At 48.4% G+C, this 27,331-nt stretch overlaps 1 protein-coding gene across 2 annotated transcripts; it reads right to left on the reverse strand.

Moving 5' to 3' along the window:
- Positions 1 to 27,026, reverse strand: ZNF777 (zinc finger protein 777). Of its 2 annotated transcripts, none has more exons than XM_014739264.3 (6): positions 26,829 to 27,026; positions 21,252 to 22,103; positions 20,066 to 20,192; positions 17,791 to 17,904; positions 4,650 to 4,901; positions 1 to 1,586 (listed from the first exon to the last, which is right to left on the reverse strand). In XM_014739264.3, the coding sequence occupies exons 2-6, from the start codon at positions 22,086 to 22,088 to the stop codon at positions 430 to 432; spliced, it is 2,487 nt and encodes an 828-aa protein (XP_014594750.2). In that variant the 5' UTR covers positions 22,089 to 22,103; positions 26,829 to 27,026; the 3' UTR covers positions 1 to 429. The 2 variants fall into 2 exon arrangements, with proteins under 2 accessions (XP_014594750.2, XP_023495681.1); XM_023639913.2 differs by lacking the exon at positions 26,829 to 27,026 and adding an exon at positions 26,079 to 26,524.
- Between the last annotated feature and the right edge of the window lie 305 nt (positions 27,027 to 27,331).

Below are 27,331 nucleotides of genomic sequence, written 5' to 3' on the forward strand. Positions count from 1 at the left end.
CTCTTTTAAAAATTACTCTATTATTATCAAATAGAACCACAGTATCCAAAAGGTCATTAGAAAGTTCTATCCCCAACTAAGTGGCTCTGCACCGCCCCTCCGTGTGGCCGGCGGCCAAATCACTCCCCCCGTGCTGATTGGTTTCATCCATTTTATTGTCAAGGAAATTAACAGCCCGAAGGGGTTCCCCAGGTCCGCGCTCTCCCCCCTGGAGCCCCGGGTAAACACGGCAGCAAGCGACCTGGTCTCACTACCCCCGTGTCCTTGGGAGGAGGGACGAAAGGAGAGGGGGGGCTCACAGCAAAGGGGCTGGGGGGCGCCCCGCCCCCGCCCGCTGGGCTCGGGCCTCACGGCGGCCAGCAAGCGTCCCGGGGGCGGGCTCAGCCACGCTCCTGGCTGCGCAGCTGGCCGGGCGGCGGCGGGGCGCGCTCACTCGCCCGTGTGGGTCCGCAGGTGGTACTTGAGCGACTGCTTGTAGCGGAAGCACTTGGCGCAGTGCGTGCAGGGGTAGGGCCGCTCGCCCGTGTGCGCGCGCTGGTGCTCCAGCAGGTGGTGCTTCTGCGTGAAGCGCTTGCCGCACTCGGCGCAGTGGTAGGGCCGCTCGCCCGTGTGGATGCGTCGGTGCTCCAGCAGGTGGTGCTTGCGGATGAAGCTCTTGCCGCACTCGGGGCAGGCGTGCGGGCGCTCGCGCGAGTGCACGCGGCAGTGGTTGGTGAGCTTGGACTTCTCGCTGAAGCTCTTCTCGCACTCGGGGCACTTGAAGGGCCGCTCGCCCGTGTGAGTCCGCTGGTGGCGCAGCAGGTGCGACGGGCGGCTGAAGCTCTTGCCGCACAGGCTGCAGATGAAGGAGACCTCGTGCTTGCCCGCGTGCACGCGCTGGTGGATCACCAGGCTGATGTGCAGGCGGAAGCTCTTCTTGCACTCGGGGCACGTGTAGGGCCGCTCGCCCGTGTGCGTGATCTGGTGCTTGGTGAGGCTCGACTTGTGGCTGAAGCTGCTGTCGCACTCGGGGCACTTGTAGGGCTTGGGACCGCCGCCGCCGCTGCCCGAGCTGGGGGACTTGGGGCGCGGCTTGAGCGCGTGCTTGGGGGCGAAGCCGGGTCCGCGCTCGGGCGACGCGTAGCCGCCGCGGACGCGGTGGATGCGCTGGTGCAGCGTGAGCTGCTGCTTGTGCCGGAAGCTGATCTCGCACTCGGCGCACTCGTAGGGCCCCTCCTTGATGTGGTTGCGCTGGTGGATGATGAGGTTGATCTTCAGCCGGAAGCTCTTGCCGCACTCCATGCAGGTGAAGGGCCGCTCGCCGCGGCGGTTCCGCTGCTGCTGGCCCGACGAGCCCCGGTTCTCGCTCAGGTGCCGCTCGCCGTGGGACGGGGGCGCCAGCCGCTTCACGGCCGGGTTTCCCAGCTGCAGGGGCGGGGGGCTCTCCTCGCCTTCGGGGGACAGCTCCCCCGGCAGCGGGGTCTGGTATATACTGGCCTCGTACCTCCCGGACAGCTGCCCGAGGGACTGCAAGTGCTGCGGCAGCTCATCCTCCTCCTCCTCTTCCTCCTCCTCCTCCTGTTCCTCTGTTTTGATCACGATCCCCTCTGGCCAAGGTCGGGAGAGAGAGAGAGAGAAGATGTCAGCTGTTGCCTAGCGCCCCTAACCTGCACGTAGGTAAGCACGGCTTCATCCTCAGCAACAAACACCGCGTTAACATTGCCAGCCCCAATTCCTTCTTCTGGGAAAACACTCCTTTCCCCTCCAAGCGCTTGCATGTGTAACCCGGGCTGGTCAGGGAGTCGGTTCAGGGATGAGCCCAGACCTAAAACGGGCCAGTCGGAGCCCTCTCTTGGAATTCTACGCGGAGGAAGCAGGGAAGACTGCTTCTTTGTGACGGGAAGCTGGCACTGCTTGTGTCCACTTCCCCGAGCTGCTTGCTAACCAAGCGGGCAGGAGTCAGCAGGGACCAGCAGCCCAGCCCGCAGAGCCCTCCCCGCGGGACCTGGGTGCCTGACGCTGGCGTCCTCGTGGACCTACCTCCCAATGAGCTGAGCCCATAAACACTCCTTTGGTCATTTAAGGTACCTAAAGGTTGGGTCTCTACCACCCGTATGGAAAGGGTCTCATCAAGCTCTCCACCTTTTCCATTCCAGAGTCCCCTCTTCCTGAACTTCTGTGGAGATTTCTCTTCAGCTGCCTTTGCTCGCCCTTCTCTCTCAAATCGTGCCCATCGTTTCACACCCAGCCTCAATGCTGTCTTCTCCCTCCAACCTCCCTTGACCATCCCCACCTGTAGAACTCAACCTCCCGGAGCCCACAGCCTTCTGCTGCGGCTCACCCGCACAGACTCCACCAACCTTGCGCTGGGGGTTTCCTCTGCCTTTCCCACAAGCTCTGGTGTGCGGTGACACGCACACGGTAAGTGTTCTGTGAACACCCCAACTGATGGATGTCCTCCTCCCAGGCCTTCCAGCCTCTAGCCTGGCGCTTCAGGACCTAAAAGATGCCGGGTTCTAAAGTGGCCCCGAGAAGGTAAGTCCTAGAGGAAAGGAGTCGCCTCCGACTCCTGTTTGAATTTTCCCAAGTGCTTCATCCTGCTAACTGGGGAGCTCTATTGTTAGTCACTGACTGTGTGACATGAGAAAGTCGCTCTTCTGAGCCCACCTGTGGGATGCAGGACACAATAATAGTCTGCATTTGTGGAGTTCTTAAAAGCAAACAAATGAGAACTTTTTCTAAAGGAGTTCACACCTGTTCTCTTTTCATCTTCACGGTATCTTATAGGATAAGTCAAGCAAGAATTATCCCCATTTCACAGATGTGGGACATCCAAGCCCACAGATATCAAGTGGTGTTTCCAAAAAAGTAACTAGTGTTATAATCCTTTTCAGAGCTTGCAGCATCTAGTAGTCTATTCCCTCAGCTGACGGGGCAGCTGAAGCTGGCAGTGTTTGTGACCCGGCCAAGGTCTTGTAGTTCGTTAGTGACCGCTGGGCCACAGCACTCTCTGCTGCTCCTCTGAACCCAGAAATGGCAGTGTTAACATCAGAACACAGGGCTGGCAAGTCCCAGCCCAGGGCGCTCAGAAGACAATGCTGCCTCGGCACTGTTAGGATGCTCGGCAGGAAGTGACCCAGAACATCCTTGGAACATGATGCTCAAAAGATAGGAAGGAGGAAGCGGCTGCAGAGGTTGGTAACTAGTTGCCCTGGTGTTTATGCTGAAAATAAGGATTGTTTATTCCAGACAGAAGGAAATATGGGCCCTAGCAGATTTAAACCCTCCTTGAGCATCAAAATTTTTTCTTAATGAAATATCTGGCCCTAAAATTCAGAGCTCAAAATTCCACAAAGTACTATTTAGTAATTTTCTAAGGTTCTATTAGAATTAAGGGGAAATGCTCAAAGGGTAATCTCAAATTTATATTATGAAGCTCCCACTTTAGCATATATTCACAATTTGCCTTGTGTCTTTCACTATTCTCTTATGAAAGACAACTTGGTATAAAAGACTTCTGACATCCTGAAGTCATGCAGTTATTTAAAAATAAGAAGTTAGATCCATATCTTTTGACCAAGGATGTCCATGATATTTTATCATTAAGTGCAAAAAGGCAAACTGCAAAGGAATTATCTACACATAAAATGAAAAAATTTTTAAATCAACCTATTTTTAAAAACCTAAACAAAATGGATGTAGATACATTTCTAAATATAAACAATATATAAATTGATAAGATGGTTAATGACTCTTTTGCACATAAACAAAACAGCCAAACAAAATGCAAAACCCAAGTGAGTTCTACCAAATTTTCAAGGGACACACTTAATTCCTATCTTATACGTTATTTAAAGAATATAGAAAAAAGAGCGAAAGCTTGCCAGCTCATTTGATAAGTCTAGTATAATCTCGTTTCAAAACTAGATGAGGTCGATGTAAGGAAAGTGCAGGTTCATTTCACTTATGAACTGGCTGTGACCTGACTACAACAGTAGCTCACTATTCTGTCTAATAGCGTGTTTGAAAGATATCCCCGGATGGCCAGGTAGGGCTTTCCCCAGGACTGCAAGGGTGGTTCAGCATCAGAAAATCAACCACAAAGGATGTCCTGGGATCAGGCTGCTGCGAGCCCACTTCCTTATTGTTCCCCTTGTACTCACGGGGAGCAAGAGTGTGCAGAATGGTGACTTTGAGGTTTTATAATTAAACAAAAGTGATACCTCGATTCTACTAGAAAAAACAGTACAGTTGGTCATTTAAAAAAAATGCTCTCTGCAAGGGTTGAAATCTCTGAGGCAGCTGGGCTTCTAGTGTGACACAGAACAGTCAAGGACGCATCAGGACACTGAAGTTCCAGCATTGCCACTATGCTGTGACCAGCGCAATTTATTTGCCCTTCTCTGCCGGCAGGAGGGGTTGGAGAGATGCTCTTTGAGATCCCTTCGGGCCCTCCTCTGACCTAGTCTTTGGCTGTGATCCCTGCTTTCCTAGCCCAGAGACAGATTCTTATGAATCCTGAGGCAGGAGAGCCGCCCCTGAGGCCATGCTCGAGGTTCCCTCAGCCTTTCCACCCATCACGTCAAGCTCCCTCTCTGAAGGAAACCACAGCTTTGCCACAGGCAGGGGCCCGCCTGCAGGCCTACCAGCTCCTCCCCAACCCCACTGACCTGTGCAGTTGCTCTGCTGCACCAGCATCTGTTTGAGCTCGCTGAACTCGCTGGAGCCTTCTGTGGACTCCTCCAGCGTATTTTCCTGTTCCTGCATGTCCAGGTCTGGCTGTTCTCCACACGGATCACCCAGCTCTGAGTCCTGAAAGCCATGTTCTTCCACCTGTCCCATCAGGGGCTCCGGCGTCTCCAAACTTTCGGAGCCCTCATCGTTGGTCTGCACCTCAATCTTAATCACAATCCCATCGTGTGCTGAGAGAAGGCGGGAGGGGTGGGGGAGGAGGACAGAAGAACTCAGAACATGTTTATTCCACCTGCTCTAGGATTTACATTTCAAACTCTTATTTTAGAGACCCTGAAGAAATAGAATACTGAGCTGGCGTTGAGTAGACATAGAATTTTCTGGACATTCTGCAGGCTTGCACACCAGTGCAAACTGGAGTAAACTTAAAATAGATCCAAAGGTTGTTTTCCCTGATGCCCTCAAATTTTTAAATAGTGTTATCAGGGTTTATTTTAAAAAGTGATGCTAATTCCCTTTCCCAGGTTAGGCCAGCCAAAGTCAACAGTTTCTGTCTCCCGACCCCAGAATCAAGTTGAATAAAGAAAAACCTAATCATCTCCTCCCACACAACCCTTTCAGGGCGCCCCCCACAGCCCAACACCAACAGACCACAGATACCCCCAGCCCCTCTTGCCCACATCTATAAGCTGCGTACACGTACAATAGGAGCTTGGTTTGTCTTTAAACAGCATCCCATTATCCACGCTGCCCTGACATTTTTTTTAACTTGCCTGTAGGTCTGTAGGTTAACTTCAAATGCCATTACACACTTAGGCACCATTTTACATAAATGGGATTATAACACACATTTTTGGGTTTTAGTGCATTATTTTTTTTCCTTTTAACTTGCCTTCCCTTTCCCCTCACTTCCCATTTCACAGATATGACCTTCCCAAGTAACTCCTATAACTAACCTAGTATTTTTCTCCATGCTTATGTAGTTATTTATTATAACACATTTACATTTATGTGTGTTTATTTCCTGGCCATTATTGGTTTTAAAAAAACAAAATTGCCTTATACATAGTCCTCTATGTTCCTTTTCTCACTCAAATATCTTGTAGTGATCACTTCAAACCCATTTCTACAGGGCTCAGGCCTTCCTTTTAAAAGCTGCACACGTCGCACGGTGAGGACTACACTGCAATGTGTCCAGCGTCCCCTGTAGAAGAACACGCGCTCCACGTTCCCAGTCCTTTGCCGTGGTGAACAATGCTGCAATAAACATTTGTTTATTTATATCTCTAACTACAAAATAGTGGTTTTATTTCTATGAGAGTGCGAGCAGTGGGACTGCAGAGTCCAAAGGTGTCTGTATTTTTAATTCTGATAGATGTCATTTTCAACCAGGCTATGACAATTCGTGTTTCTGCCAGCCCTGCACCTTTTCCCCACATCCCTGCCAGCAACAGACACTGCTGCTCTTCTTAATTTTCCTCAGTCAAATGGGGGTAAAGTGATAACTTACTGATGCTTTAATTTCACTTCCCTGACCAGGGGAATCTGAATATTGTTTCTTTCATTTTTTGGCCTTTTGGAGCTGATTCTGTGTGAACTGTGTTCTGTTCTTGTCAACTGGTAAGAGTCCTTTGATTCCTGTATTAAAAATAACCCATTTTCTCTTATTGGCATTTCAAATATTTCCCCCAAATCTATTATTTGTCTGTTGACTTTGTGTTAACTTTTACCACACAACTTTCTTAAAGTTTCCATATTCTCAAATGTGCCCCTCTTTCTTTTTATGGCTTCTGGTTTTTTATCTTGGTTAAGAGGGTCTCCTCTGGTCCTAGATGGTTTATCTGGTCTCCTAGATTTTACTCCAAGGTTTTTATTGTTTCATTATTTACATTTAGGTTTTACTCCACCTGGAATTTATTTTTATTTTGTGTATGGTGTGAGGTAGGGGTTTCAACTTTATTTTATTCCATATGGTAGAGCTGTGCCAGCACAAACCTTCATACAGGTTGAAAGTCACTGTTAATTAAGGAAATTATAGAAGTCTAATGCATAAGCATATTCATTCATTCACTGAACATTTACTCACTAACAGACAGTATTGAGCACCAACCATTTGCCACGCGATGCTCCAGGGGCTTGGGATACATCAGTGAACACACAGCATTCCCGCCCTCATCCGTCTTACACAAGGCAATCGACATAATTAATAAATTCTATGGTATGGTAGAAGGTGGTAAAGCCCGTGGAAAAAAGTGAAGAAACTAGGAAACCAGTAAACAAAGCTGACTGTCCCTGCCCTCACGATGCCCCCTCTGTGTTCTTCCGCCACATCCACTCGTCATTCTCAAGCTAAGGTGGACCACATTGCAGAGAAAGCAGACCAACCAATGATGCTAGCAACTTATGCCCTATGACCTAAAACTGATGCTTGGTTACCCTTTAAATCCTCTCTGATTAGCCAACCTAAGCCGTTTGGGAGTAGACAGAATATAGAGCAGCTCCAGTGTTCCCAGCTTGCATTCCCCACAGCCTTAAATGCAGACGGTGGCTACTTTGCCTCAGAACTGAGTCTCCAAAGATGTCTCCATCTTAAAAAAAAAAAAAGAAGTCATCTGCACTCACATCCCGGACAGCCTCCTGCTCCAGCTCAAGGTCACCACCTTGACCCCGCCCTTCTCTCCAACCTCAGGAAGAGCAGTGTCCCTCCTCAGTCCTCTTCTCTCCGCAATGCTCTCCTTGCTTCCTTAGCGCTGCCCATGCTTCTCCCTGGAACTTTGCTCCATCAGTTGTGCCTCTTTTCTCCTCTACCTTCAATCCGAGACTTTGCACCAGATCCACAGACACGACCATGACTCCAGCATCAGAAAAATATCTTTCTGACTTCAGACTCCTTAACATGTTTTGCTTGCCTGCTCCCTAAAATAATTTTTTAAAACCGTGTACCCCTTTGCACCTTTCTGAATAAACATATAAAATGCTTCAATAACTGCAAAAGATGTAATTTCTGGAGTATTGTAAATATTGATATTTTAAAATAAACTCTTCCATCACCTTTTAATGTCACCAACGGAACCTAAGAACCCTAGCAATTTTAAACCCACCATTATTCACTTAAAAAAATACTCAAGTTTTTCTTTGATAGTTGAAAGTTTTACATCATTCCTTTTCACCTTGAACTTCTATTTCCATTCCCACTTTGCCCACAGAATTTTCTCCTAATAGAACATATTTTTATGCTTAGAAGCCTTTTACTGATCACCTCATCTACCACTCTGCCATAAAAACATGTATATAAATTAGAAGGATTAATTTTGCTTTCATTTCTAATAACCACAAGGCTCTAAGTGTTAATTTTTTTCCTGGCTTAAGTTATCCTTAGTTATTATTACTGTAGAATGAGAAACAATTGTTCAAGATAGAAAACAAAAAACTTGATGGATAGGGATTTTTTTCCCCAATTAGTTCACATATCTGAGAATGAAAAATTCTTATTCCTTGAATGAGACAGACTCCCACAATCCACTGTATCCCTATTTTTCACTTTATAAATACAGTCAGTGGGGAAGCTCGTTTACACAGATAGGTAGATGGGCTGGCAGGCGCTTTGTTCGGGAATCATCGCTCGATTCTCTGAACGCCTTCTGAATTAGAATGCTACGAAAGCACATGCTTAACGTATCACCAAAAATTGTTTTTAATGACCTATTAGCTGACAACTTAATTAGGTTCTCTTTCAATTTTGTTGAGAGCAAAGTAGTGCAAACGATCTAACTTGCAAAAGAATCCGCCATCAGGCCCCAGCGCGATGCACTTCTGGTCGTGCACCCCAAACTTCTGGACTGTCTGTCTGTGCCCCACAGGGCTTCTGCTCTTCAGAGAAGTGCTCCGTAATAAGGGAGGGAAGGGCGGGAGGGGCCTGTGAGTGGGAGATGTCGGGGATGCGGCCCAGGGTGACAGGGACTGCACGTGCTGGGTGCTTGCTGATGAGTTTTCTGAAGGAGAACAGATGGACGAAGGACCTGGACACTGAGCCTTCAAAGCCATCTATGTGTGTCCCTCTTGGAAAGTCTCCTTGTACCGTCAAGGGCATGGGACCCTAGCCTGAAGACACTGCCTTCTAACACCTGCCCGGACTCCAAGACGCCCTCCACCACTCGTCTCCCAGTGCTCTCAGCTGAACGCAGTCGGGCCCCTCTCTGAACCCCAAGCACTTCTCTGCTCCTCTGTGGCATTTAATCCTTTTTCCCTCCAAAAGTGGTATTTACACATTTTCACGCCCCCTCTCCCCATCTGTTACAGTAGGAAAGCCAGCTGTTTCCCACCTATAAGGCTTCCCACCCCAAACAACTTCTGAAAGAGTATTGACAACCACACTGCATTTATAAACAGTAATTTGCTCTTCCATTTAAAAAATTAATCAGGGGCCAGTCCTGAGGCCTAGTGGTTAAGTTCGGCATGCTCTGCTTCAGTGGCCTGGGTTTGGTTCCTGGGCGTGGACCTACACCACTCATTGGCTGCCATGCTGTGGCAGTGACCCACATACATACACAAAAAATAAAGGAAGATTGGCACAGATGTTAGCTCATGCCTAATCTTCCTCAGCAAAAAAAAAAAAAAAAAAAAAAAAATCAAAGACATATACACTGAGAGAATACAGTTTATGACCAAAGGCAGCATTTCAAACCAATGGGGAAAAGTTTTACATAAACGGAGTGGAGACAACTGGCTTCCTGGCTAGAAGAAGAAAATAATAGCTATCTTCACATAGGTCACAGCAAAATAAATTACCGATGAATCAAAAATTTAGACATAAATCATGAAATCATACTAGTATTAGAAAGAAGCACAGCTTTTTCCCTTCTTTTACAACTTTGACCTAAGGAACAGGCCATGCCTAGAGCTCTGGGACTTAGATATTCCTTCTGAGGCCACAAACAGTCAATGTGCTCAACCCATATGAACTATGGTTTTTTTGCTGTAAATTTTTTGGAAAGAATTTTTGTAGCTTTACCTTGACATTATTTGGCAATAAATTTAATTTGTGATTGGTTTTCAATCTCTGCGATCACATTTCTTCATAAGACCTCTTGTGAAATGGGAAATATCTGTCCTATAAATTGGTTTTAAACATATTAAATGTTTGCAAACACTAAATTTAATAATTGTGAAGCTGATATATGGCCACACCTTGCTTAACGATGGGGATGCCTTCTGAGAAAAGCATCGTTAGGTGATTTCATTGTTGTGCGAACATCGTAGAATGCACTTATACAAGCCTATATGCTACCGCACCTAGGCTCTATGGTACTAATCTTATGGGACCACTGTCATATATGCACAACTGTAATGTTATATTTGTAGACAGTTAAACATTTGATTATTACATTTTGCAATTTTCTTTTTGTTTTCTGGAGCAAAAAAATTTTTTTTCAGTTTTCAAAAATTTGTATAGGTTTTTGAAAAGCTCACAGGCCCAAAGCCTATGATCATAGTGTTTATGAATAAACACTAATATGGGCTGAGCAAGTATTTCTATACTTGATATGAAACCCAGATACCATAAAGAAAATTATCAGTAAATCTGAATACACAGAAACTTCAAATTGATAAATTTGAACACATACAAATTTAAAATAGCTACACCACACACACACACACACACACACACACCATATACAAAGGTAAACCATAAATTAGGAAACATATTCACATATATATGACACACAAGAGCTAATATCCTTAATATATAGAAAGCTTTTAAAAATCAATAATAAAAGGATGAATAATCCAAAAGAACAACGGGCAAAAGATAATTCACAAAATCAGACATACTGGTCATCATGAAGATATGAAAATATGCTCAATATCACTCTTACAGAAAGTCAAATGAAAACATCAATATACTGTCTTTTCTACCCACCACTGGCACAAATAATTAAAAGATAAATAAACCTACTACTGGCACAAGAGTGGGAAACAGGTAGTCTCACATATAGATGAACGTGTATAAATTGGCACAATTGTTTTGAAGGGCATTTGCTAATATATAATAAATTTTTAAATGGGTATATCATTTGACCCAGAAAATCCACTTCTTAACATTTCAGACAAGTGCACAAAGATTTATTTATAAAGGATCTTTAAGGAAGCACTGCAACTTGGGAGCACTTTAAATGTACACCATGGGGAAATTATTTAAATAAATTATGAAATCAATACACAGAATACTATAGTTGGCTATGAAAAAGAACAAGATACATTTATATGTTCTGACATGTAAAGATGTCAAGGAAACATTATTGAAAAAAGTTGCCAAACAATGTAATTCTATATTGTTTGATTTTTTTAAGATGAGAATGTATTTATGGATTACTTATATAATTAAGGCCATATGTGTGTGCGTGTGTGTGGAACGATATGCACATAAATTGGAAGGAATAAACTGTTGACTCTTGAGAGAGAACTAAGTAGGACTTTCACTCTCAGCATTTTTTCTTTTTGAATTACATTGATGAAACTTTAGAGTTTTTGCTGTTTTTTTTTTTTGAGGAAGATTAGCCCTGAGCTAACTACTGCCAATCCTCCTCTTTTTGCTGAGGAAGACTGGCCCTGAGCTAATATCCATGCCCATCTTCCACTACTTTATATGTGGGATGCCTACCACAGCATGGCTTTTTTGCCCCTCGGTGCCATGTCCGCACCTGGGATCTGAACTGGTGAACCCTGGGCCGCCGAGAAGCTGAACGTGCGAACTTAACTGCTGTGCCACGGGGCCAGCCCTGAAACTTTGGAGTTTTATTGGAAAGTAAAAACCAGTGTTGCCACATGAACTTTCTCTACCAGCTCAAGGAAAGAAATGATGGTTGACACTGGCTTTCCAAGGCTGCACTTTCTGTTAGTTTTTAAATGTTTGGTATATTAATTTTTCTTTTTTTAAAAGCTATACATGCACATAGGCCAGAGAGTTGAATGGTTTTTAAAAAGCGCTCCTTCACAATTCCTATTTCCTGCTCCCCAGAGGCAATCACTTTCAATTCTTCTAGCTGAGTCTTTTGTCATTTACCTTCATAGCTCTGAGTAACAGCCTTACGTTGCAACTCCTTGAGTTTTCAATTTTAAGCGTTTTCTCTTGACTTCCAAGAGCTGGAGACGGACCATCCCTCCCCAGCCATCTCCAACTCTTCCAAATCCCTGATGCTTTCAATTTAGTTTGTAATTCTGGTTGGATCAATGTTGGGTGGTTCCATTATTAGATTATGTAAATGTTATTTAAAATTGAACCATGTAGTATACTATAAGCACTTTTCTGTGCCTGTAAACCTTTTTGCTTCCCCTGGAGCTAACAATTTTTCTTTTGCTTAGCTTACTATTAATTATCATTAACTCAGCTCCAGGCTTTCCCCACAACCCTGCTCTGTAACTCTCTCAAAACTTTTAAACATATTGGGTATTTCTCAATTTCATCTATTTGAAGAAAAATTTTCTGGAACCTTCTGACGTGCTCCAGTCTGGACTGGTTGCCTCCAGGGCACAGCTGTCTTCTTGGGATCCCCACCTGAGGATTCCCATCACCTCTCTTGTGTTGGAGCTCCTAACACCTCTTTCTGGATTTATTTCCTCATTTTGGCAAAGCACCCCCCACCCCCACGCCAGCCTGAGAAAGGGTGCCTGCGTGACCTGGAATATCTCAAAATGTCTCCATTTCACTCTTATATTTCATTAGAATAGTCTGGCTAGATACCATATTTTAGAGTGGCTGGAAAATATTTTCCATTTTTAAAATTTAAAGAATGTTAAAGGCATTGTTGTACTGTCTCGTGGCTTCTAATATTGTTGGAAAGTCCAAAGCCATTCTAATTCTTGTTCCTTTGTATGAACATGTTTTTCCTCTCTGGAAGCCTGTAGGATCTCCTTGGTCCTCAGAGGCTCTGGAATTTCTTGTTGAAATGTCTAAGGTGTGTGTCCATTTTCATCCATCGCTCCGGGCAGCTGAGCGGCTCTTTCAATCTGGAAAGCCACGTCTTTCAGTGCTGGCAATGTTTCCTGAATTATTTCATTGCTAATGCTCCCCTTCCTGTTTTTGCTGTTCTTTGTGTCTGATATTCCTATTACATGGACATTGGACTTCCATTCTTTACTTTTCTTATTCTTTCCCTATTTTATTTTTTGTCTTTTTGCTTTATTTTCTGGGGTGTGTGCTCAACTTCATCTTCTAACACTGCTGCTGAGTTTTTAATTTGATTATTATGTTTTTAATTCAAGAGTTTCTATTCTTTTTTTAAAAAAATAAGCATTACACTTTTATGTCATGGATGCATTCAGTTCTTTTATCCAAGGTTTATACACACACACACACACACACACACATATACACTTAAACATACTTTTTCCCTCTCTACATGGTTGGTCTCTGTTTCCTCGAAATTTGTGTGTGTTTGTTTTTCCTTTGGTCTCTGTATATTAGAGGTTCTACCTAGATGTCTTGGTTCTTGATTGTCCATTTTTATTTAAAAGTGGAACACTCAAGAGACAATTGAAAGTCGGGTGCATTCAGGTCATGCTCGCTGACATGGTTTCCCAGTAGGATGATTTGGCTGGGTCATTTCACTGGGAAATCTCTTGGGCTGGTCCCAAAAGTCTCCAGATAAAACTCTTCCAATGTCCTGCCCTGAGGGTTTAATCATGGGTGTCACGTCATTTTGGGAGCCAGCTTAGGGAAGAAGGCTGGAAATCTCAACACGTGTATGTCATACTTCACTTATGCCCTTCTTTTCAACGTGGTGCCCCACCCTCAGCTGTGCCTGAGCCCACGTCAGAGATCTCCCTGTTCATCCCCTCCGGAGAGTAACGCTGGTCATCAGCCAGCGAGGGGAGAGGCCGACAGCAGCTGCAGGGACGGGCAGGTAACGGAGGGGGAAGTGTAGTGTTCAAATGCCTCGGTAGAAGATGTTCCACCCGCCCTCGGTTTAGCCTCGCCTTTACCCCATTTCCAGGTACACCTGGAGTCCCAGTATTGCCAGCTCCCGAGCCTCGAGCAGAGGTGGCAGTGGAGGGCAAACTGGGTTTCTTCTCAGCTTCCCCCAGTGCCAGTTTTGGATTCAGCTTTCTACATCAGTAATTGCCCAGCCATTTGCTTTCAGGCTTCCAAAATTTTGTTGCTATCTCCTTGTCCATTCTTTTAAAAAGTCCCTTCATTCCTGTTTTAGAAGGATTTTGGGAGGTAGGAGTAAACACATGTCCAATCTGCCATCTTTTGTGTGTGTGTGTGTTGTGTGTGTGTGTGAGGAAGATTCGCCCTGAGCTATCATCCGTTGCCAATCCTCCTCTTTTTTTGCTTGAGGAAGACTGGCCCTGAGCTAACATCTGTGCCGGTCTTCCTCTACTTTGTATGTGGGACGCCTCTCCTACCATGCCACCAACGTTTCTCTTGCTAAGGTCACTGATGTTGCCAATTTGCAAATCCCAGGGACACTTTTCAGTCTCCATCCTACTAAACCACACTCTAGAATTCAACACTGTTGACCACACTCCCTCCTTCTGGAAACACTCTTCTCTTGAAACACCCAACAATGCGCTATCCTAATTTCTTGCTACCTTTCTGGCCACTCCTTCTGTTTCCTTTGATTCCTCTGGTTCCTCCCTTTTCCAAATCCTACAAGGTCTTCAACCTTGGCTGCACATGAGAGTCACCTTGGAAGCTTTTTAAAAAATACTAATGCCTGGGCCCCACCCAGACCAACATATCCCAGATCCCCAATCTGCTCTAAAAGTCAGGGCTCCCAAGGGCATGGCCTGTCCTCTCTCCTCTTCTTCCACAGACTGGGAAGGTAATCCAGTCTAGGCTACGAATGCCCACATGTCTGTCTCTAGCACAGATCTATCATTTTTTTTTTTTTTTGTGAGGAAGATTGGCCCTGAGCTGACATCTGTGCCAATCTTCCTCCAGTTTATACGTGGGATGCTGCCACAGCATGGCTTGATGAGCGTTGTATAGGTCCGAACCTGTGAACCCCGGGCCACCAAAACGAAGCACACACACTTAACCACTACGCCATTAGGCCAGCCCTCAGATCTCTTTTTCGAACTCCAGACTCCTTCATTCAGCTGCTTTCTTAACACTTTCTCCTTTATGTCTCATGGGATCTCAAACCTAATGTGTTCTTGTTGCTTCTCCAGACCGGAACCTCCTGTTGTCCCCCATCTACCCTCTCACTCAAGTCACAGATGGGGAGTCACCTTTGTACCTCCCTTTCCCTCAAATTCAGCATGCACGATCGTGAAGTCCTTTCTAGTCTACTGACAAAACATATCTTGTGAACATCCACTTCGCTCCCTGGGCTACGCCAAGGTCTCCTACCTGGACCACGAGACCAGCCTCCAGCTGGTCTCCTGGCTTCCAGTCTTTCCCCCGCGGCGAGTTCTCTGTGGAGTAAATGGAACTCCTCCTTGTTCTTTAGGTTTCCACTCAAACTCCCACTTCCTCAAAGAGGCCTTTTCTGATCTCCCAACCTCGACAGGTCCTCCCTGCTGCCTGTCTCGTAGCCTGGACGCCTGTCTTCACAGCACTATCACAGTCGGTGACTCTATTTTATCTACGTGCAGTGTTTTGGTTGTTAACATCAGTCTCTTGACACAGTACCTGCTGCAAAAAATATTTGATGAACTAAATAGTAAACATACAAGTGAAACGTATGCTACCAAAGCCCTTCATAAGTATGATTTTAGTGTCTTTTAACAATCTATCATAATGGAACGTAATATTTGTACATCTTAATACATATTTTGGATTCTTTTCCATTTTAGAGACTTTCAGGAAACTATTAAGTATATGAACATTTTAAATATTTAAAACATATTTTAAGACTGGACAATATCTAATTGCTTTATAGAAAGACTGAAACTACGTACAATGTATGAGAAGCTGGATTTCAGCCATGTCTTCTGGTTTGTTTGTCTTCCCTTCTGCTAATCTGTTTGGTGAAAATAGTACCTGGCTTCTCCCTTATAGGGCCATGAACGGGAGCCCTGCTCTGAGGATTTGGAGAGCAGGGTCAATATCTCAATCATCTTTGGATCTCCTCGCCCTTAGGGATCCAAACGATGAATAATAGTTTATTGAATGAATTACTTAGCCAGTTCATAACACTGTCATGTTTGGTGTATCTAGAACTATAAACATTCTCAATTTTCTAGACTTTTCCCCTTTGGTATCACACTGTTGGGTCTGGCCCAGGGCTGGTTTTGTGGCTGCCCTTCTAAGGGAGAGCACATGTGAACAGACAGGTTACCATTGGTGTGCTCGGGGCTCTGATAGCTGCAGCTTCCCAGGACAACTCTGCAACCCAGAGGCCAGGGCCTTTGGTTCCCCACGCAGGTGCGGGTTGAAGGCCAGCCCCACAGAGCAATGAGTCCCATGTCCTCTCCTGTCCTCTGTCCAGTCCAGGCTCCAAGTGGTTGGAGACGGTTGGTGGAACAAATGGCACATTCCAGGCATACAAGGCAGCCTCTTTGAAGCTGCCACTTCCCACAGAAGCTCAGGCTGTGGACGTGCGTGTGCCAGAACCACCCCAGCCCCGGGCAGAGTGGGTTGGGGTTATTTGCTTTTGACTCTGGCCCCACTCTGGGAGGCCCATCTGTGATGAGGATGTGAACAAGTCGACAAAGGACGGGGATCACTACTCTCATCCCAGCCCTTCTAAGAAGATGCTAGAAGAGCAGCCCCTGGACCACAAGACCCAACAGGGCCATCAGACTGGATTTCAGGATTTTTGCCACAAATCGCCTCTCCCTTATTCTCATTCTTTGTCTCCCAAGCCTTCTTTCCTATTCCTTCTACTCTGAATCTCTTTATTCCCACTTGACCCTTGTTTTTGGATGTGGCCACTCAAACCTTTCAGATACAGACTTATTTTCCTCCAAGCAAAAGATGACTCTGCCACATGCCACACTTTGTCCCCAAGCCTCCATTCTCATCTACTTTTAAGTACACCTTTTTTGTCTTCCAGAATGAATTCAGGATCGGCCTTCCCCCTCGATTTAAATCTCTAGAAAGTAATGATACTGGCTTTCTCTGAAACAGGCCAGCACTTAGTTTCCCACAGAGTTCTGTCTCTTCCGTAAGTTACCCTCACTCCTAGTCCATGGGGTTCACGTTGCTTGTTTCTGGACCTCCTCTTTGGAGCCAGTTTATAGGTCCCACTATCAATGACATTACTTTATAACAAGACCCAGCTGTTGGCCTCATGAATTCTCCTGCTACATCATCCTCCTTTTTTAAAAGACATGGTCACCAATGATGTTTGGCTCCAAAGGACACGGATCTGCTTCCACTGAAGACCTTCAAGGTAAGTGATGCAAGTCCAAAGGCAATTCCAAAGCAGGAGCTCCGAAAACAAGCTACACACCCTGAAAGCACCCACTGCGAAATGTGCAGGCTACCAATATAGCCATAGACGACAACAGCTGATGTTTGCTGGGCTACTGCCACAGGCCAGTCACCACGCCAGGCCCTAGATATGAGTGCCAGTCCCACTTTATAGGTGAGAAAACTAGGCCTCCAAAAAGGCTGAGTAACTAACATCACACTGCTAGTAAGAACAGCCAGGATTCAACTGCAGGCGGCCCGACGTCAGAGTCTACACTTGAGCCACACGGCCAGCCCCACCTGGCGCCTCTCTGCTGCTTCCATCTAAGCGCCTCGTCTAGACACTGTCCTGCACGTTGTAGGACGTTTCAGGCGAAGTCCCTCTGTCCCTATCCTTCCACTGACCTACTGGAGGACCAGGGACATGGCCCTTCTTGGGGAGCTCCAGGATGCACAGGCACAAGCGCCCTGACAAGTGACCGCCTTCCTTTCAGCTCTTTTCCTTCCTGCAAAGAGCAAGGTGACACTCAGTCATGTCAGTAACTCCCTAAGACAACGAACCCAACGGCATTCCTATTTATCAGCCAGTTGGGCCACTGGCCATCACGTCCTAGCACCTGCAAGCCTCCTTCCTGCACACAGCTTGCTTACATATCCCTCCAGGGTCTACTTGGGATTGTAATGCCCCATGTTGGGCCTCCTGAGTGCTGAAAGATCTAGAAGGCAGAGCTCTGGGCCAGCCGGCAGCCACTCACCAGCACTGGGATCTGCAGGCGCCTCGCCCTCCTCGGAGTCCTCTTGCTCCTGCATGGTCGGCCTCTCCCCGCGCTCCATCTGTGACATGAGGTCCGGTTTGGAAATTGCATAGTCTGGGCAAAAGGAAAGAAAGAAGATATACGATGAGTGAGGATGCACTGGATGCTGCAAAGATGTCACCTTTGCGAATGTGACAGAGGGCATCTGCCCTACCCACCGCCGGCAATGTTCAAAAAGAAATGGGCCAAGTTTCCAGCCCTTTCCTTAGGGCCCACTGTATGTATGTGTGTATGTGTGTGTGTGTGTGTGTGTGTGTGTGTTACCATGTGCACCATGTCTTCCCATGCGGGACCAAGCAGTGGGGTGCTGCCCGCCCACTAAGAGAAACTGGCCCTTCCGTCATCTGTGGCTCTTGCTGCTCATATGTGGCCAATGCCTGCTCAGGTTTTTGATGACAAAGGCACAAGGTATTTGAAATCTTATAGAGTAGAAAACTAATCCTGATAAAATCTAGAGGCCATAAAACAAAACACTGACAGATTTCCTTACATTAAAAGAAGTTTAAAAAACTTCTTTGGAAATACAGTTAAAAGCTGAAGAAACTTGGAGGAAATATTATACACACACAGACACCTATTTGTCAAATATAAAGGCAAAGAGTTAATATCATAATTATATATAAAGAGCCTCTACAATTAGTAAAAAATAAAAAAGCAAAGATATGAATAGGTAATTTCTAGAAGAAATGCAAATGGCCAGTAAACACAGGAAAAGATGCCCAAGCTCACTAATCATCAAAGAAACACCTAGTAAAACAATGAGGGGTCATTTTCACCCATCAGAAAAGACAAATATTTAGAACAGAAGAAAATCAGTTCAGGCCAGGGTGTGGAGAAATGGCACTGCCACGCACTGCTGCATAAACACGTACAGGCTCAGCCTTCTGGAGGGTGCCGGAGCAGTGGCCGCGATATTGTAAATGTGAAACCTCTTTACTGGACAAACCCAGTTCTTGGAATCTGTCCTACTGAAATACTCACGTAAGTGCACAAATACACAGAGATGTTTATCACAACACTCTGCAACAATGGCAAGACAGAATCAAGCTGCTGCTCATCGACAGCAGAAAAGTCAACTGCCCAGTGGTTCAGATGGAATACTGCAGCTTTCTGAGCAGGCCTACGTGTGCTGACGTGGAAAGCTGCCTGTGGCCTACGGTTAGGGAAAATAAGTGAACGATCCTGTTTGTGCACACCACAAACTGCATGTGCGTGACTGCACGCATCATGCATATGTTTGCACGTGCACAAAAAAAGATAAGAGAAAATACAGGCCAAAGGGTTCATGGTGGTTACCTCTGGTGGGTGATACTGGTGGGAAGGTGGGGATTGCTCTTTATTATGTAAACCTAAATTGTTGAATTTTCACAATTATGTATATACTTAAAGAACAGAGGAAAAAAAAAGAATTAAAAAGAAAAGTTATCCTATCAGGGAAGTATATGTGTATAAAATCAACAATTTGAGTAAGAATCAAAGTTTCTAGGCAACAGCATATTTAATGTTTTTCTAAACTTTTTGTGTGCCCAAAGAGTCCCTCATATCAGACAAAAGGATACATGAAAAACTAAAGTATATTTTCCCAGAGTTTCATCCTTAAATATTCTTATTAATGAAAACAAGAATCCACAGACTTTGGGATAAAGGACATCTCAGCGAAATTGTGACTTCTTGGTGTGGACCTAGGATGAGCGTTTAACCTCCCTGGGTCACAGCCTCCTCTCTGCACAATGGGGATGAGAACCCGGGGCACGTAAGCCCTCCCTCAATGACAGTGTCCAGTCACCTGAATGGTAGAACAGGAGCGCAGACACCTGTCCCAGCTCCCTCACGGGAGGGGAGTGCGGATTACATGAGGTGATTCTCATAAAGCACCTCACACCTGCTTACTAAGAGTTTGCTAAACAAACTAATTTTAAGATAAACATGTAGGGGCCATGGGGAAGATAACATAAAGGTGACAGACCACTGATGTCTAAGTCTGTCCTCGCCCGCTGCCCCGGCAGCTCCTCTGGTGCGGCGTCCTGATCTGTGCTGACATACGTGGGTACACGGCAGCGTCTGTTCTAATTTGTTCTAATTTGTCGTGCTCTCTAAAATTCAGTTGTCCTTGGTATGGATTATTGGTAGTACTGGAGTTCAGAACTCCCAGAGGGTCCAAACGACCCTCCAGCTGATGCCAAGGAAGCCCCCGGCGAGTGAAGCCTTTCCTTACCCATGGAAACCAGAGACTCGTAGTTGCCCCTCATCACGTTCTTGTACAGCTCCTTCTGCCACTCAGACAGGTTTCCCCACTCCTGCTCCGAGAAATGGACGGCGACGTCATCGAACGTGACAGGGACCTGAAACCACACAACAAGCTCAGCTCGGACCAACTGGAAGGCAGTCACAGGCCCTCGGCTGCTGAATCCCAAGGCAACGAATGGCTCCGACTCCCTTGCCCGGGCTCGAACACCTCTTCCTAGGACCAGAGTGGGAAAGGCCCACGGGCACAGATGTGGGTTTTTCCCAAGGACCTCTCTAGAAAACGGGCCTGGCTTCAGCCACTGTCCTGGCCCCAGAGAGTAAGGGCCTTGTCTTGTCTGGTCCTTTTCCTCTTTAAAGGATAATCCTGGCTGCTGTAAAGCATGGTGTGCAGACCAGCAGCAACGGCACCACCGGGGAACTTGCTAGAAATGCAGACTCTCAGGCCTCACTCTAGACCCACTAAATCGGATTCTGCATTTAGTAAGATGCCCAGGTAATGCATGTACACAATAAAATCGGAGAAGAGCTGGCCTAGAGAACACAGTCCAAGTTTTTTCCCTACATAAGGCTGTCAAAAGGGGCAGTAGCGCAAAAGAATAGAAAGAAGTCCAATCCACATTCAAATTCTTGCAGAACTTCTGCGAAATATTAAAACCTAACCGTTCTCTAGTTTTTTAGGATACCTCTTGAAATCACTTTTTCGCTGGCATTGACATGATTTATAAGTCAACTGATCAAAACGGTGAGCAGGACAGAGCCCCCCAACATTTCGCTGAGTTCTCCCTCCACTCCTATGGTGGACCACTAATTCACACTCACTGGACACTGACTGAAGCCTCGACACAGCTCCATCACTGGGCCTTCGCTTTGCCTTCTTATCCTCTCAGACATCACGGACTGAACGCCCTTCTCAATTGTCAATCCCTGATTGTTAGGATGTTTCTCTCATTTATTAACCTATGCTTTCATCAACAGAGAAATCATTTGATTTCTTAGAACAGGTGCGTCCTGTTTTCAGTGAAGTGATGTTGGCAAATAGGTTTCATTATTTTTTTCCTTCTTAACCATCGCTTTCCCCTTCTTTTATATTAAATTCCTAAAACACAGTCCAATTCAGGTCACCCCTTGGGAAGCCCCAGTTGGGATGGGTTTACCTTGGGAACTTCTCCATTGCTGCCTGGGGGCAGCCGCAGGATCCAGAAATTTCTGTTTTTCAGCAGGTTCTCCATGTTCTCCAGCCGCCTCTGCAGCAGCCCGTACTCCTGCAGCAGGGTCCCCAGCACAACCCACTTGCTCTCCAGATGGTTCGCAAACTCCACAGCCGTCTTCTCACAGTCAGCTATCTTTTTCTCATTTGTCCCCGTCCGGCCCTCCAGGGTCAGGAGCCGCATGGCCTGGGCCTCCAGTTTCCTCTCTACCGCTTGGACGGCAGCCCACACGGCCAAGCGGGTGATCTCTGCCGTCGGGAGTGGTGTGTCCTTCTGGGCTGCAGAAGAGATCTGGAAGGGGGTGTCCTTTTGGGAAACTGGGCTCTGGAGGAGGGGGTCCATGTCGGTCTCGGGAACTGTGGGGGAAAGTCTCAGGGGGTCTTTCTCAGGAACTTCAGGGGAGTGGAGTGGGGCTTCCTGATGGTGGGTGGAGTGGGAAAGAAGTGAGACTTCCGGTTCAGCAGCGGCTGGGGGTGGATACTGGGTCTCTTCTTGGGAAGTCAAGGGGCCCTGGAGATGAGTCTCTTGCTCAGAAGTGGCAGGATACAGGAGTGAGGGTCCTTTCTGGAGAATATGAGGCATCCGGCCAGAGGTCTCTTGCTTGGGAGTCTGGGGTAGGGAGCCTTGCCGGGGAACGGTAGGAGACAAGGAAGGAGTTTCTTTGGGGGGAAGAACACGGGACTGGAACAGAGCTTCTCGGGGAAGTCCAGCAGGGGCCTGACGTGGGGTTTCTTCTTGCAGAACGTTGGGAAATGACAGAGGTGATGAGCGTTGGGTCTCCATGTCCAGCTGCTGGACCTGTGTTCAAGGAAAGAAAGGACAGGATTGAAGGCCAGAGTCTCCAGCTGCAAAAGAAATCCCAACGATAAGCACCCCCATTAAAAGGGCTTCAGGTTTGGCAGCAATATGATATGTCCACGGACATGAATCTCTGCTTGGGACCCCAGCACCGATTTAGACATCAATTATAAAACCATTACTAACAACAAATAAAAGATGGTTACGCCACCTTTGGCTTTTTATAGCGCCATCTCCTTTTTCACAACTACATCTCACAGGTATCATATTATCAGGAGAGTGGTAGAGGAGAAAGGGTACTGGCCTTGAATTAGAACGCCTGGCTCTCAGGCCTGTCTATACTGACTGCTGCCTGTGTCACCCTGGCCCAGTTATTCGACCTCTCTGTTCCCAGTGTCCTCATCCACAAAATGCAGATAATAGTATCTGATACACCTGCTACCTCTGAGTTGTCTGAGCATTAAATAAAATAAAACTCTGAAAAACAACAGAGCAGAATCTTGTCAATGCCAGACACTGTTACTATCCCAAGACTTCTAGCAGGTGGGAGGCGATCACTAGCGGGGGCCGGTGCTGTCAACTGACTTACTTGGAAGGTGAACTTGACCTCCGGCCCCATGGCTTCTGCCTGTACTGTCAGGCACTTATGGTGCCATGTTCTTTCCCTCACTTTGCTCAACAGTGAGGACACACAGTTACCTTAAGTTCCCCAGACTTTGATAAAAGCTGAATTGTTGACTTATCAATAAAATTTCTGCCAAGAGTTTATATGGTATAGTTTGACCGTGAGACCTGTTCCATGGACCCAGCCCCTACTGGAGAGGCTGAATGGGCTTCTGGGCCGGCTTCTGTTCTAAGCAGAGAGGGAAGAAAGACAGAGACAGGCACAGACATGGCAATTGAGCCACTCCTACGGGACCCTAGGTCACCAGGCAGATGGTTCATTGTGGCAGGTGTACTCTGGCGGTCTGGGTTCCCCTCTAAGGTTCGTGAGGTGGGGAATGAGGCAGAAAGGAGGCCTGGAAGGGCTGGAAGCAGAGCTGAAATCAGCCAGTTTGGGGACTTGTGTCAAGACTGGTGGGGGCTAGAACCAAAATAAAGATTGATTCCTTTTGGGATTTCAATTAGTCACTTTCTCCTGCTCCCCACCTTGCCACGTCCACATGGAGAGAACTTCTGTGTCATCAGGGAGGTGAACCCAAGGTCTTCAGAGTGCCCAGCTCTGTATTTACCTATCCTGACAATCAACATCTTTATTGGAACTGAATAGAACCTCTTATAATGATGTTTGTCCATTTCTTCGTCATCTTCCTTTGAGGAATCTGCTGAATGGCCAACTACTGTGTGTCATATACAAGAGATCTTTAAAGTAATTCAAAGTCCCATTTTCTTCCTTTGAAAATGATCCATGGTGTCCAGTCTGATATATAGTATGTACTCAATAAATGTTTGCTGAATGAATGAATAGCATGAATTGTTGAATTATGAAAAAACTTAGGGTAAATAATGAAGTTCTTTCATTTATCAAAGACATCTAAATCTACTTATATCTTCTATCGCCTTCTTTCTTTTATTGGTTCATTCATTCACTTATGGGTGGCTTCACTGAGACTGCATCACACTTTTTAAGCCAAGGACTGAAGACTTAAGACCTTGTTCAGGAAAAAGGTTTCTGAGGACATATGATTCGATGGCTCTGCAGCTAACCCGGTGTGAGAGCTAATTAGCTGGGTAACAGCTAACAATTATTCGGCATTTACTATGTGCCATGAACTGTGCTAAGCATTTTAAAGGGCGATCTCATTTAATCCTCACAAAACCCTGTGAAACAGGGACTCCTAGAATTATTATCCACACTTAGCACATGAAGACGCTGAGGCTTAGAGAGGCTCAGTAACTTGCCCAAGGTCGCACAGCGGTCCCGAGCCCGGGCTCTCAGCCCACACTGTAGGTTGCCTCCGGGCCTCATCTGCCAACTGAGGCAGCTGGTTGGTGTTCTGAATCCTTTTTACCTCTAAAATTCACAAGCTTGAAGATTAAACAAAGACCTGTGGGAGGTCCTATCATGGGGTAGGTGGAAGGCCCAGCCCACAAAGACATTTCCATTTAAAGCTGGGGTCAGGGCCCCCTTTGAAAGCCTAATGAAAGTCACGGATCCTCCCCCCGAAAAAATACACATGGGCACACACACGAAATTCCGCAAACACTTTCACCGGGTTCACAGACCCCCAAACTTGAAGGCTCACCCACAGCTAAGCCACCTCTCAACTCTTCACTCTTCACAAGTGAGGGCAAGACTGGACGGCCCTCTGGGACCGCAGCCTCAGACACAGAGAAAGTGGCATAATGCGGCACAATAGGCACATCACGGCCCCATCCTCACAGGGGGATTAGAGTGTTTGCCTACAACTAGTAGGAAGAAGGGAAAATCTCCCCAGGGGCCAAGTTAGTCTCCCTGAGTAATACAGGGGTTTAACTGAAACAATGAAAAAAAAAAGCTCCAGTACAGTAAATAAAGACAGCAGACCAAGACATCTTTACCAACCAGTCTAATCAGAGCCAAAGGAAAATACCATTTCTTTGCTATTATTAGACTGTCTCTCACCATTTCCGGATCTGGAGGACTGCAGAGAGGTGAGGGGCCACAGGAGCACGTCCCCTCCCCCACCTCAAAATAAAAGCCCCTTGCTATAATTTCATAATGGCTTAATTTTACCCAAAGCAGAAAGAAATGGCCAAAGAGAGCGATGGAGCTGTAAATACAATATCTAAGATTAATAAGCTTGCATTCTCAAACTACTGGGGGCAGGGGCTAGAATTCTTCTGAACCATATTTCATAGATTTCACCTTCCCTTCCTACCCCATGCATCTAAGTGGACGGGATCTCCAGGATTCACGCCACATTAGCAGGAAAATACATAACCATACCTATCTGACTTACAAAGACAGCCGTGCCATTTCCCCATGTGACCCGGTGTGGTTCCCTCGGAATTATACAGGGCCCTGCAGACCTAAGCCCAGAGGTAGCATTTTTAAATCTTCATGTTATTTCATTTTCCCAAGAGTTTTGTTTTTTTTTTTAATCATTCTTCAAGAGCTGGGAGGCTCGTTAGAAAGCCGCGTATCCCGACCCCTTCCTGCACACAACAGGAAACTGAGGCTCAGAGGGACGGCCTCCCGCGCGGCCATCCTCCTCCCCTGCGCGGCGACTGCATCTCAAAGAGCAGGTCTGCGGGGAGATTTCCAGACTGCTTTTTAAGAATGGCCTGCTGAAGGGGAACAGCAGCCCCCAAACCCTCGGGAGCTCGCTCCCCAGACCCCATCCGTCAGGACACCCGGAGTCTGGCCGGGGGCCCTCCAGACGCGGAGGCTGGGAGGCCGAGGCGCCCGAGCCGAGGGTCACCTGCTCCCCACGGTGGAGACGCTCGGCTGGGCGCTGCCTGGCCTCCCGGCCGGCACCTCCCCCCGACGGGCCGCGTCCATCGCGCGCACGGCCGGGCCGCCAGCCCGGGGGAGGTCGCCCGCCGCCAGCGCCGCCCCCTCCCCGTCCAGGCCCGCAGCCCCGGGGGCAGGCATTTCTGGGGACGCGGGCACCGAGCCACGGCTCGCTGGCTACGTGACCTTGGGGCAGGCAGGGCGGGCCGCCGCCAGGTGTCTGCGCCTCAGTGTCCCGGCTCTGCAAAATGGGGAGAGCCGCGTCAGCGCCGCGCTCCGGCCGCGGGGGGCTCGGCGGGGCCGGGCTCTGCGGAGAACGTGCGGCGACAACCCCGACGGACGCAGCGCAGGCTCCGCAGGGAGCGAGCGCCGCCCGGGCGCCCGCCGCCGGCCCGCGTGCCTGCCAGGCCCGGCGGCCCCGCAGCCTCGCCCGGACGGCGGCCGGCGGCCGGCCCGCTCCCACCCCGCAGCCCCTCCCCGCTCAGGGGCGCGCGGACCCCCCGCCCCACCCCCAACGTCGCAGCGTGCCCGTGCCTTACCGAGACCCCAGGCCGGGCCGCCGGGCCGGGCCCGCGCAGGCCGTCCCCCGGGCCCCGAGTCCGCGCGTCCGTGCGAGCGCGGGCCGCCCTCACCGGAGCCGGGGCCGCCTCGGCCATGGCCCTGCGCTGTCCGGCCCGGCCGGAGTCGCCGCCGCGCGGCCCCACGCAGGCCGGCCCCCGGCCTGTCCGCAGGCGCGCCGGCCCGGCCCTGCCTCCCCGCCCGGGCTCGCGCGGCCGTCGGGCCCGGCCTGCTCGGGGCGCGCGGGGCGGGCGGGGACGGAGCGGCCGAGCCCGGCGGCGGCGTCGGAGCGGGGCGCGCGGTGGTGCGGGCGGCCCGGCAGGCTGCGCCCCGGCCGCGAGCTGGGCCCCGGCCCTCAGCACCGGCCCCCGGTCCGCGCGCGGCCCCTCTGCGGCCGCGGCTGCGCCCCCGGCTCCGGCCCCGGCCCCGGCTGCGAGCTGCGCTGCCGTCCCGGCGCCTCTTCAGCAGGGGAGCTGCACAGCAGCTGCCATGTTGATACAAACTGCATCCTGGGAGGCATGTCCCTCTCAGGCCGTTTAAAGAGAAACACTCCGAGGCTCGTCGGAGGCTGCAGGAACCCAGACAGCTCCATCTACAGCCGGTAGGAGCGAACAGTGTCGAGCGAGCAGCCAGGCGGCGGCGGACACGCCCTGAGCCCCGGGCCAGCCCGTCGTGCAGCCCGGGCCGAACCGCCCGGGCCTCCCGCCCTCCGGGGCCCCCTGGCCTCTCACCTGGGGTCCTCGCCTCCCCGGGCACCCTAGGGCGAGACCGAGAGGCGAGAGCGCAGAGCAGAAACACCAGCGCGCAGCCACGGCGACGTGGAGGGGTCTGGAGGCGGCTTGATTGGCTCCGACAGCCTTCCTCCCGCCGGATCCCCCTGCTCCTCTCAAACCCAGAACCCGGGTCGTTCCCTTTCAAAACCTGCGCTCACAAAGGGATCTAAGAAACCCGTCACACCAAAGGCAGCCCCGAGTTCATGTGACCAGCTCTGTGCAGTCCGGGTTCCAGGGGAGCGGGCTGTGGTTCCAAGGGTAGCCAGGGGGCTGGGTGCTTTTGTGAAATGCCCGAGTGTTGTTTTCGACCTGAAAGGACAGAATTCCGAGAATCAGAGCGTCCTAGGGCTGGAAGGGGCCATAGCCGTCATTTGGGAGGCAGCTGAGCCCGAGTGGGACGTGACTTGTTTACCCTAAGGTGCAGTTTCCGTCCCTTGTAGGAACGCTCTTTCTGACCCTGA

Source organism: Equus caballus, chromosome 4 (assembly GCF_041296265.1).
Source record: "Equus caballus isolate H_3958 breed thoroughbred chromosome 4, TB-T2T, whole genome shotgun sequence".
Lineage (NCBI taxonomy): Eukaryota > Metazoa > Chordata > Mammalia > Perissodactyla > Equidae > Equus > Equus caballus.